The 12,557-nt window shown below is 43.6% G+C and overlaps 1 protein-coding gene across 3 annotated transcripts in view; it reads left to right on the plus strand.

Annotated features, from left to right (window-relative positions):
- The window catches only part of LOC100550826 (phospholipid-transporting ATPase FetA-like), a 422,496-nt gene that overhangs the window by 373,228 nt on the left and 36,711 nt on the right, over positions 1–12,557 (plus strand). For all 3 annotated transcript variants that reach the window (XM_031557188.1, XM_019610325.2, XM_010725250.3), the window contains 2 exons: positions 9,357–9,470; positions 11,713–11,811. In XM_031557188.1, coding sequence (XP_031413048.1) covers positions 9,357–9,470; positions 11,713–11,811 — 213 coding nt within the window. The remainder of the gene's footprint in view (positions 1–9,356; positions 9,471–11,712; positions 11,812–12,557) is intronic.

Here is a 12,557-nt window from a genome sequence, read left to right on the forward strand (position 1 = left end):
GGTTTGGGGTTTGTTTTTATTTTTGTTTTTGTTTTTTTGCTCTCATGACTTAGGTGACTGAAGGAGAAGAGGGAGACTTTGCATGAGGTACTGAGGGGAAAGTTTCTGGAGTGATAAACAACAGAATGGGCACCAGTCATGAAATCACAGAATGGCTGAAGTTGGAAGAGATCTTAAGCACCATCCAGCTTCAACCCTCTCCATGGGCCCAGAGATTTCCTGGCCAACTAGCTTGCCCAAAGCCCCATCCAGTCTAGTCTGGTGCCCTTCCTGAAATGGGCATCCACTGGTTCTCCGGGCAGATGTTTTGAGAAACATCCTTTATCCAAGGGAAGTCGAGAGAGAGAAGGAGCATTTCCTAAGAATCTAAGAGGTATGGCATGAAGGCTGTACAGCAGCCGTCAAAGGCTGTTGGACTGGAGTGCCAGGAAGGCTGCAAGGCTCAGGGAAAGATCCCATTTCCTCACGTTTATTTGATATATCCTACTGCAGATTTGAGATTCCACTAATGGAAGTTTTCTTGTGTGTAGCAATTTACATTTTAAGAAAGCCTTGCTTGAGATTTAAGAGATACTTGTAATAAGAAAAGCTGGCAGTGTCACTTCAAAACTGAGATCAGCCCATTACATACTTATTTAACGATATGGGGTTTCTGGGTGATTGTGATTGCACAAACAAATATTGATGATGCTACACCAAAAGGTTTGTTCTGCATTAATTTATAAAATCACCCTTACTAATTGAAAAATTACCTTTCCCTAGTCAGAAGCTGGAATATAGATAGAATTATGTAATACATTTGTTCCATGGAAAAACATCTCTCCCCACGATGCCGAACATTGGAAAGATAGCGCTGTGTAAAAGATGGTAACTCTTCCTTACAATAGGACTTATTTTTCAGCAGGTAACACAACCCTCTCCATCTTTTTCCTGTCACAAAAGTTTTTGCAGCCATGAGAGCATGCGTTACCCACTTATGCTGATGGAGCTCCAGAGACCAGATGCTCTTTAGGACACTGCTGTTGCTTTGCTCCCCATTGCCCAGATCCAATTACTTTACAGGATGCTGGTACTTCATCAATGCCTCCCCACATTTGTCATGGTTCCTAGAGAATGTGTGCACTCACAGTCTCCATCAGCTTCCACCCCTGCTCTGGCACCTGTCTCACTGCACCAGGTTTAGCATCCCTTCAGCTGATGGGTGCAAACAGCATGTGAGGGGGGCACTAGTACTGCTCCACCTTCCCACGGGGACCTGGGCTCTGTCTCACTTCTAAAATAAGTCCTGATGCTATGGGGTACATGTTTTATCACAGAGCACATGACCAGGCAAGACTGGTCAATATACACCACTGAATCATAGAATCGCAGAATCACAGAATATCCTGAGTTAGAAGGGACTCACAAGGATCACTGACTCCACAGAGCAACACCCAAACCCAAACCCTGTATCTGAGAATGCTGTCCAAACATTCCTTGAGCTAAAGCAACTCAGGGCCAATAATGGGACATCAGCTACAGACCTGTGTTGAGATCTGAGCTCTCGGAGAGAAGTAGAAGAGATGCTTTGGAGATGGCCTGTACTCCTATGCACCTCCCCTGCCAAGAGGTATGTCACATGCAGTTGGCATAGGGAATTAGAGTTCAGCTATCTGTGTGGCAATGGGGAGTTCTGCAGGCCAGCTGTCCTCCTTACTGCCTTTGATATCATACTTGGGAACATGCTCTCCATTTCAGATCTGAGTGTGTACCTTCCTGTATGGTACAGAAGAGAAAAAGTGCCTTCCTAACTCTTGACTTTTCTCTTTTAATAAAAAATTTACCAAAATTTACCAAAATGGCCCAAATTTACAATCAAAAGAACTTTGCAATGCTTTAAAAGAAAAATAAATCATTTCTTGCCACTCATTTCTAATACCTCATAAACCTTTAAATCCAAAATAGTTCTTCCTAAATGAATACAATCATGTAGTAGTCTTAATTTCAATAAAATAATTAGTGAACTAGGCAGAAATACATTTAAATTCTTCATTAAAAGAGTAGAGGCTGCAGAGGCATGCTAAACCAGGCCATACAAGAGGTATGCTGAGTGTGAGGCTGACAGATAATCCTAACCTCCTCTCCGTTCTGTAACACGTGTATATGGTTTGGATCTGTTGCTCTTTGTGCACACTGATGAAATATCTGCTCAATGAGGGTTTGGTAATATACTTCCCATAGTGAAGCAGAAGTGCAGCAAGGCTTTTGTAACTTCTGTTTAAGATCCTGTATGAAATCTTCACCTCTGCTGCTGGGACCTGATAATATAATTCAGATACATCTGATTTTAGAAATCAATAACATATACAGAAGATAAATCCTGAAGGAGGAGGTCTAGAGGATCTGATGGGCCTTTCAGTCCTAGATGGAAATCTCTTTTCCTCCACCACCTTCCTGTGATCACCACCTTCATCCTGTGATCATCACCTCATTGTGATCACCACCTAGTGGACCACCCACAAACATGGATCTGAGCTATTGGTCCTAAGTAGAAAAGGATGGGAACTGTTTTTATGGATAGGTTATTTACAGGGCTAATGACCAACCCTTCTAAACATTTGATTTGCTAGCACTGCTCTGACCATGAGCACCAAAATAAGGACATCAACATTTTAATGCAAATCATAGAATCATAGAATCACCAAGGTTGGAAAAGACCTTCAAGATCAACCAGTCCAAACATCCACCTACCACCAACATTTCTCCACTAAACCATGTCCCTCAGTACAGCATCTAAAGGTTCTTGGACTCCTCCAGGGACAGTGACACCACCACCTCCCTGGGCAGCCTGTACCAGTGCATCACTGCTCTTTTGAAGAAGTTTTTCCCAGTGTCCAACCTGATTTGCTGTGATTAGGGGCAACATCTTCTAGTGATGGCTCTGTGTGAAGCTGAAACCAGTGCTGTCAGAGTGGTGCAGCCCCAGACGCCCTTGGCTTTATGCTGCACAGCAGGAATACGGTAGCTTAGGAAAATAAACCAACCTTCAGTACAAAGTGTTGTGCAGTTAACTGGAAGGGCTGAGTATGAAGGTACATACTACCCACCAGCTCACAAAATTAGTTAGGAATGAGTCAGAAACGAAGCAGGAAGGGGTGACATGCAAAGACACTTACTGCAGCACAGAAATGGACCCCATATAGGTCTGTAAATACAAAAAGTTAACTCTTAGTCCTGTATTTATTCACACCTCCGGTAGGCAGATCCTTCCTGACTTCTGCAAGAGGTTTGCCTTGTTGAAGGCTGAAATGAAGTGAAAAGCAAGATGCCAGAAGTGTTCCATCAAGGTTTAAGGGGCTTTGTTATGATTTCTGTGATGCAGTTTGGCTACTGTATCCCCTGCATCTCTGCAATGGGGACCTACCAGCGTGGGACATCCCTGAATCTTTCTGTCCATGGACTCTGTGGAAAGGAGAATCTCTTCTGAGGGTATTCAACGTTTGCTTAGATTCCCATTCCCTTTTATTTCTTCGCTTTCACGTTGGAATTCAGCACAGCTGCACTAGGACGTCATGGAGGGTTGTGAAAACAACTTTGAAATTGGCTTTCAGACAATAGGAGAGGAAATGCAGGACCCATGAGTCAATGACAGATTTCATCTTGGATCAGAATCTAGGGTCAAGCCAGCATCCTTTCCACAGGGCCAGCAGCGAAGGGGCTGCTTGTGCTCTTTTTGTTTTCCCTGGTCACCTAATGAATTCTCCAGTGAAATAAGGAGGAGGAATATAACCTCCTATGGCCAGTGCACATTGCCTGGGGCTGGAGGAGCAGCCAAATACCTTTGGAATTTGGAAGAGCAAGGAACGGGGGCATAGGGCTCAGATTCTGATCCATCTCCAGTGCTTCTGTGCTAATATTTGAGGATGCCCAGAGGGTTATCCTCAGGGATGTTGTCACTGTGTGACCTGGTAGGCTACCTTTTGATCACATCCCAAACCTGCCAGTGTTTGCCCGTTTGTCATGCCTGAGGCTGAAGGGAGTGTACTCTGGTGATTGATATGCAAAAGTGGTCTGAGCAGTTCCTGAAGGAGGAACAATAGCAGCATCCTGCACTACTCTTTTTGCCATTAGTAAGGTGCAAGCTGGATCCATCTACAGATTCATTGATCTGCACTGCCAGGGAGCAGCTCCAGCCAGGGTGCAGCCCCATGGGAAAGGACCAGCTGGGACCTGGAGGTCCTCCAATGCAGGTTAATGTGTCCTCACTGACAAAAGTGGAATCCTGCTGCATGGAGACAGTCTAGGTCAAGGTGAAGTGAAGATCTAGGTCCAAGATCCATTTAGGGAACCCAGCCAGAAGCAGCAGATGAATTGGAGAGGGCTAGCAAGACCATACTGTGGGTCTGAGGCCCATTGACAGACTGTGTCACCTCTGCACACCTCTGCATTACTGTGATAAGGGTGCTTGCCACAGCAGTGGTACTGTGAGTAACAGCTCTGTCATGCAATGGGATGTCTGCAGGCAGAAGGAAGGGAAACAGAGCTCGCTGAGTGTATGTTCCTAGAGATTTTCCTGGAATACTGAATGTGTGACTCGATCCTGGAAGTCAGTATATTATTAGTTGCATGAGGCAGAGGGAAGCAAGGGGGCTGTATAGGTAATAAATTCTTGAAGTTGTTACAAAGAAAAGAAACAAAACTAAAATGTGGGTTGAATATAAGTCTTTCTGTTTCTGATATTTGGCCAGCCTTTCATTTCTGTGGGTAGTCCTTTTACTTCTGTATGAGGTCCTTACAGGCACCTGGTGATGCCCATTGACTTACTAAAGCCCTTTCTCAGTCTCCTGTTGAGCTGGGGCTGCTGCCCACTGTTGGGAAAGAGGCAGTGAACTTGGTAGGCTAAAACAGAGCTCATGTGGCTATCCTGTCTTCTCTATGAAAGCAGAGCATCAGTGGCACCACATGCCCTGTTTCACGAGTTTATCAAATATGTCCTTGAGCACGTTAACAGTGCAATGGTCACATTTTTGCATATGGTATGTGTATGCTTCCAAAATGCACTCCTGCAGGTGAACAGAATGCCACTGAATTTCATCCTGCCATCTCCTCACAAGGCTTTATCAGATCATGTGGGAAGGCCGCTCCTGCTTCTCAGCTGCTTCTCTGCACTGTACTCTGTGCTACACCTCACCGTAAGACAGCCAAGTTTTCTACAAGATTTGTTTTGGGCAAGTTTATACAGTTGCTGGAAAACAATATATGACTGAGCTAGGGGTATAAATTCAGGTGGACAATGCCATACCCTGCCTTTGCTGGCAGTCCGCCTTTAACCCCTGTAATATGACTACAAAAGCAGTAGTATCTCCTGTTTCCACTGGCTTTCATGGTGTGGAGGTAACATGTTTGTTCTGCGAACAAAGGCAGGAGCCATCTGCTGAGCGTCTGCCCGTGCCCTGACGTCAGAGGCAGGCTTCTGAAAACACCCCCGAAGCAACAGCTCATCTGCCAGATCTGGACGTGTGAAACACGGTGCTATGAGCTCTATTCTTAGGGACAGCATTTCGGTGGAGTCACACCTTCAGGAGGTGTGATCAAGCCCCTGAAAAGAGCAGATGAGACTCATCTCTCGCCCACAGGCTCTCGTGTCAAGCTTTGCATCTGGAGAGCCTGGGGCTGGCTAACTGTGCAGAGTCCTCTCGGATGTAGGCACATGGAGGGGCAGAACCAAGGATTTGGTTCTTGGCCCACAGAAAGGCTTTTTGTGAATATTTGACTTCTGTAATTCCGTAGAAGGAGGAATGAAAGATCTCTTTGTTGTTACTGCTCAGAAGCTTTTCCTCTCCGTCACTTGTCCCACATGTGAGTTGCCCTCTCTAAAGGTAGGGCATGGGCCAGGTGAGGATAATGCTCTTGAGGCATTGCTCATAAAACGTTGACTGTGCATAGACTGCTTAACACACTGCATGAGTATGCAGTGCCCATCCCAGAGTCAGGGTGTGAAACAGCTCTGGTTGCATGGTATCAGGCATCATGGACTAGAACAAGGTCTAGAGCAGTGCCCAATGAAGGCTTCCCTGTAGCCAACCGAGAGCCCAAGGTGTCAAAGTATGCAGTGCAGGAATATTTCAGGGTAATACGATAATGATCCCACACACAGAACTTCAGCTTTCTCCTTGAAATGGGAATGCAGAGATTCCAGGTGGAAAGGCTGAGGTTTTGCATAACTTATTTTCATCATTCAATATTTCTATTTTCTTGGCCCCTGAGAACCATGTACAATTTAGTTGTTCAATTAGAAATCGTAAAATCATGGAATCGTTTAGATTGGAGACCACTCAGATCATCCAGTCCATCTGCCAACCTACCTCCACCTGCCCACTGCCCACATCCCTCAGTGTGACAGCTCCACGATCCTTGGACACCTCCAGAGATGGTGGCTCCCCCAGCTCCTTGGGCAGCCTGTGCCAATGCCAGGCTGCTCTTTCTGAGAATATTTCCTAATATCCATTCTGAACTTCTCCTGGAGCAGCTTGAGGCAACACCTCTCATCCAGAGTCTTCACAGTGATTATGGGGAATTCTGTTCTTCTGATGTTTGGGTTTAATTCTAGATTTCCGAACAATGAGAAGCTCCATTCTGACACTACCTGTCTTCCTCCTGAGCCATATAGTGTGCCAGTGTTCCCAAACCAGCACATAACAAACAATACCTCTGTCTTCAGCTACTGTGGTGACAAACATGGATGCTCAGATCCCAGTAGTCGAGCATGTGGAAATTGTTAGTTCTGGGTGTTTTAATATGCCTAATGGCGATAGGAAACACAATGAATGTCTGGTTCATTCAGTGGTTTTCCTGACGTAATTAATGGACAGAAATAGAAGGCAGGAATTGAAATAAACCGCTCCCATTCTTTTCCTATCCACCTCTGAGATTTTTGTAGGCAAAGTCCTTTAAACTTTGTGTGAGTGTTTACAGAGCAGTTTTTCCCATGTTGTATGTGACCCTGTGAGATCTGGTGACGCACGAGGGTCAAGTCCCCTGTACAGACTTCTTCCCGCAGATGCTGTCTTCTCTTTTTTAAGTGGCGGTGATATTTTTCTTTAGTTTGTTGGATGTCTTTAGATCCAGATTTTGTTTAGAAATATGCCAGACGCTTTCTGGTGGACACAAACTTGTCAAGCAAGTCATTTAATTCTCTGAATCTGTTGTATGCATAGGATGCTGCTGTTCCATTTTGTCTTGTTTTAGCAGTGCCCATTTTATGGAGCCTGTTTGCAGCACGTCTCATCTGCAGAGGAATTCTGACATGATCCAAATTTAAGGAAGTGTCAAGATATTTAGGTTATAGGCAGAATTAACCACACCTGTAGATGATTACTTGATGCCAAGAGGCAGGCAATATTATTTTATATGAGGATGGCTAGTACTCATCTCTTGAGCCCATCCCTTGAGCTCTTCTATGAAGGACATTTCCATCTCTGGTCTTTTTGAGGCTTGATCATTGGCTTGTACGAAAGGATAAAACATAAAGTTAATGCTGAAGAATGTTGCTGTACTTTGTGTACTTTCTGGAACATAGCCAGAAATCCTGCAGCTGCCTAAGATCAGATAGATTCCCCCTCGCACACCTCACAGTGAAGTTCATAATTGATTTAACGGTGGAAACATGCTGCTGTGAGTTGATTTAGAGGTAGATGTCCTGGATTAATGCATGGATTGGAAATGGTCTCTGGTTCATATGTAGTAGCTCCTATGCACCCACTAGTTTAGCAATCTGTAAAGGTGATTATAATACTATACTTGCTCTTCTACTGAATCAGCAAACCTACCACTGGATGAAGGTGCACCTTCAGTATCTGTTTTCTTCTGCACTTTAGGTTTCCTTGTAGGGGGTTAATAGGCTTTTTTTGTGTGGAGAGTTTCTCTGAAAGAAACTTTAGATGTGCTGGCAACAGATGGCATACATGCTTACACTGCTAACCCTGCATGAATGCTTAATAAACCTCATGTAAAAGGGAAATCCAGTACAGCTCAGTAGCAGAGGGAGTAAAGTGACTGCCATTTCCCCAAAGTGCTAGGAAAAATACACATCAAGATTCTCTTCAAGCCAGGGAAGAACTTAATGTGTCATGCTTGACTGCTTAGCTGGGCATAGCTCTTTTTCTCCTTGGTGTCCAGACTCTTGGCTGTGCACAGTGTGTCCCTTCACACTTTGCTGTGTCTTTGGACCTTGTGTTTTGAAGAACCATCCATACCTTGGACTGTGGATACTCCAATAGTGTTAGGCTTGAAAACAGCAAACCTCTGGGTTGATGCTGGAAACTCAACCCATGTTGCTCATGGTTACCACATATGTAGCTGGGCTGTCACGTTGCTACCACAGCCCTGCATGTGGTGAGATCTTCAGTACTGTCCAATCTGGCAGGAAAATACTAAATAGCATAGCAGCTGCTGCTACCTTGCTGCTGAGAGGCACAATGAGATGCTGCTCTGGCCTCTGAGGTGCTGAGTATCTCCAAACAGTGCTACGAAGCATGGACAGAGCTAAAAACCTCTGTAGATTTGGGACAGCCCTAGGTGTGGGCTCAGTACAATGGGTTGAGCCATGGTGGGAGCAGTTAAACCGGAGTGCTCTGATCTGCAGGGAAGAAGGTACCCACTTCTGTAATACCAAGCATGGGTCTTCTCTGGGTTGAAGAAGGCAGATACGGGACCAGCCATTGTTTCTGGCTGGAGGAGCTGTGTGCAATTAGAAGAGGAAACTGGAAATAGGGAACAAAGCAGCAGATGATTGAGTGAAATGGTGACTTCTTCATTAGTGGCTGTTTGCACAACACTTTGTTCAAGTGGTCTCTGTGGAATAGAAACAAGCCACTGCTCCAAGTTGCTGAGAGGCTGCTGAATTAGATGGAAATGGTAATATTGGGCTCTTCTGGAAAGGAAGACCAGCTACTGAAGCTGGTTGGCTGGTTACAGGTGTGCGCTTTCTATGTTCTGAAGACTCAACCAACAAAATGTCAGGCTACTGTTCCGTATATATATATGTATGTATTAATTCAGTTTGTGTGTCTCGTGAGTGGAAAGAATAATACAAGGACAGTGTGTCTCTTGGAGTGTATGCATGTACCTGCATCCACCTGCAGTCACACTAGCATAAACTGAGCATCGTATTTTCACCAATTCCATGAGGAATTCTCTGTTTATCCAGACTCAGAACGGGTGTGTGGGGAAAAGGAAATGTTTTTTGAGCTGCTGTTGGAAACAATGCTATTGCTAAATATAAGCAAGCAAAAACACAGTTGAAATGGGTTGTGCTGTAATTTTGTTTCCTGTTTTACCAATCCTATTTATTTGCCTTTTTTTTTTTTCCCCTACAGAGTAATTCAATTAAAACATCGAAATACAACTTCTTCACTTTCCTGCCTCTCAACCTGTTTGAACAGTTTCAGCGAATAGCCAATGCCTACTTTCTTTTCTTACTGATTTTGCAGGTATGAACTCACGGTGCTGTTTCAAACAGATTGCTTTGTCTGTTATCAAAACCTGGTTGCACATTGATAGTTGTAAGCTATTTCCCTGTTGTGAGCTATCATCTCAGTAGAACCGTAAAGTAGGTAAAAAGTAGGGCAGAAAAAAGAGCCAGCTTCTCTCTTAGCTTTGGACATGAGTGTTTGAATTGAATGAAAAAAAAACTTAATTGCAGTTTTCAGCAAATTGCGTCCTCATGTCCCTTTTTGTCTGAGTGCTCCTGCTTCTCCTTGGATTTGCATTACTTACTCATTCTGTAGTATAAAAGGTTTAAAGGCAAATTCCTTGTACTCCTTTGACCGCCTTAAAGCAGCATGAAGAACAAATTATTAAGTGATTGAGTTTCCTTGGGAAGGATGGAAGGAAAGTTAACATCAGGAAAGCTGACAGTTGCAGCTCATTTGCATAAAGCTGAATATTGCTCAGCAAGGAAAAGACAAAGCCTGATGTGGAGCATGTCAGGAAGTGGCAACAGTAGCTCATAATGGCATCAAGCTGCACTTTGCCCATAGACAATGGAAATGCTATTGCATCTGAAAGCTGAATACACCAGAGAAGTTGGTGTCAGGACCTTCTTCCCATTGGCACTTTGAGAAAGCATGGATAAAAGCTGCATAATCGTTCATTGTTGAGTCCTACTAGAATACACATGATATGGAAGAAAAAAAAAAGCCACCACAAAAGCGGTACAATTTTGGTTATGTCAGGGATGATATTTTAAATTTGTTCACTTCAGTGCACGCGAGTTAAAAAAATTACTTTTTTTTTCAAATTATATTCCTCAGTCTCAGCTCAAGAATGTATAGGCGTAATTTAGTTCAATCTTTATCAAATTATATGTAATCTTTGCTTATTTACAGGGAATGAATTATTTCAGCCCATACATATTTTCCAAGAAACTAGCTTTTAGTAAAAGAAGTGCTTTTTCAGCTAATCTGACAGCACTGTTCCTGTGTTGTTGTACTGCACTCTAGCTGTTTTCCTATCAAATTCATGGTATTTCAAGCTATTTACCCCAAGTTATTCAGCTGTGTCTTTTGCCAAACTAATTAGAAGTGTTGGGTATATAAAAGCACAGAGCTTTTTCTGCTACCTTCATCAAATTAGGGTAAGAAAGGCAAGACTTTCAGTCTTTTACATTCTGTTTTTTCTCCATTTAAGTTTTTTACCTCTTCTACTTGCTTACCGCTTTCCTGTATCACTGGAAGGAGTGGAAGTGATGGGTGGCTGTGGGTGCTTGCAGCCCCACACTGTGGGCACAGCCCATTAGGATATGCATCTTCCCAGTTGTGTGAGAAGATAGCAGTCACGTGGCTCTGCACAGGGCTCTGATTGCCTCTAAACAGCGTTCCTTCTGTCTGGATTTGGTGGTGCCTGTGGGATCTGCATTGTGCAATGGAAGAACCAAACACGAAGAGCAGCTTGTTTGGTGGCGTAAATGTCAATTTAACCTTGTTCATGGAGTTAATACTGCCCAAATACATTCTGATGGATGTAGTGATGCTTACATCATGTTGCTTGCATCATTACAGAATCATATAATCATTAAGGTTGGAAAAGACCTGCTTTATCATATAGTCCAACCATTGACCCAACACCACCATGCCCACCAAAACCTGCCCCTTGGTTCTTCTAGAGGAAGGGGAAAGCTCAGTTGGAGTAAGATGGTGAAGGCATGGCACAGTTACTTTCAACTCTTGGTTCCTCTCTGTAGCGAAGATGTCAGAAACAAAAAAGTCTCTGTTGATCTTGGAAGAGCCTTGGGAACAGCTGTGTGATGTTCAGTGACATGGAGTTTACTTCAGCAAAATGCAAAGAGTTACTGAAACAAAACAGAAGCATCTGAAGGCTCCATGCAGCAGCCTTTACTCAGATAACTCTGGGTCCTTCAGCCAGGCTTGCTTATGCCACTCTCCAGAAAAAATCCAACGGGGATTTCACGATCCTAATTTTACAAGCAACAAGAAAGAGCGGTCCACTGAGTTTTCTGACAGCACCATGTTCACATCTTAAATTACAGCTATAAGCTAAGCATAGATTCCCTGACTCTCTCATATTTTTGAGTGACAGAGATGTATTTCTGTCTTTATTCTGTATCCAGATGTTGTAGAACAAATTATCTGCAGCTTACACAGAAAGCAGTGTTTTTTTTCCATCTGCTAAAAAGTAAAAAAGTTTCTCAACCCAGATCTCTTCTTCCTACAGTTGATTCCTCAGATTTCCTCACTGCCATGGTTCACAACAGTGGTGCCCCTGGTGCTGGTGCTGGCTGTATCGGGAGTCAAGGATGCCATCGATGATTTTGTAAGATTTGTGTCGCTGTCCTGTACTTTGGATTTTACCCTTCATTCTTCAGCATAATCACTAAAGCAAACCACTCAAAGTAAATACAGACAGCTGCAGGAAACTGGGTTAATGATCTCTGGCCCAGATGAGATTAAGTCCCTAAATCTGTAGTTCACTATCTGAAAGAGAAACATAATTTCCTAAATACTGAGCAGTCCATTGACTTTCTCAAACTGTTCAGCATGTCAAAAACATGGTAACTGAAAGATATGCACAGAGGCATGCATGGAAGTCTGTTCTTTGGTTCCCACTTTAAGCAGCTCATCCTCTGCCATCTAGACTCTGTTTATAAAAGTTTAGAAAAGTCTTCTAGCAAAGTGGGCATACAAGCTACGTGTGCATTTTCACATATGCCCCGCTTTGACTGAAGTCTGCTTTTATAATGGTCTAAGTTCTATTGACTTCTTGGAGTGATGATAAAACAGAGCTGACTTTAAATCCAGTCTTCCGTCACTATTAAAATATGGTATGTGGAGTCTCAATGCTAGTTTGGATGTAGGTAATCCAGTGGTGGTGGGAGGCTGTACCAGGGGACATACCAAACTTGTGGCCACAAGCAATAACAAAGCAGAGGAGTTGGGTGCCTTTGGATGTTTAGCTTATGAAGCTGTGATGGGCAGGTCTAATGACAATTGAATCAGGACTGTGCTAAATGACATATAAGGCTCTACCCTCCTCTTTCTCTCCAGAGAGCACACCCTGTG

This window comes from Meleagris gallopavo, chromosome Z, assembly GCF_000146605.3.
Source record: "Meleagris gallopavo isolate NT-WF06-2002-E0010 breed Aviagen turkey brand Nicholas breeding stock chromosome Z, Turkey_5.1, whole genome shotgun sequence".
NCBI classification, from domain to species: domain Eukaryota; kingdom Metazoa; phylum Chordata; class Aves; order Galliformes; family Phasianidae; genus Meleagris; species Meleagris gallopavo.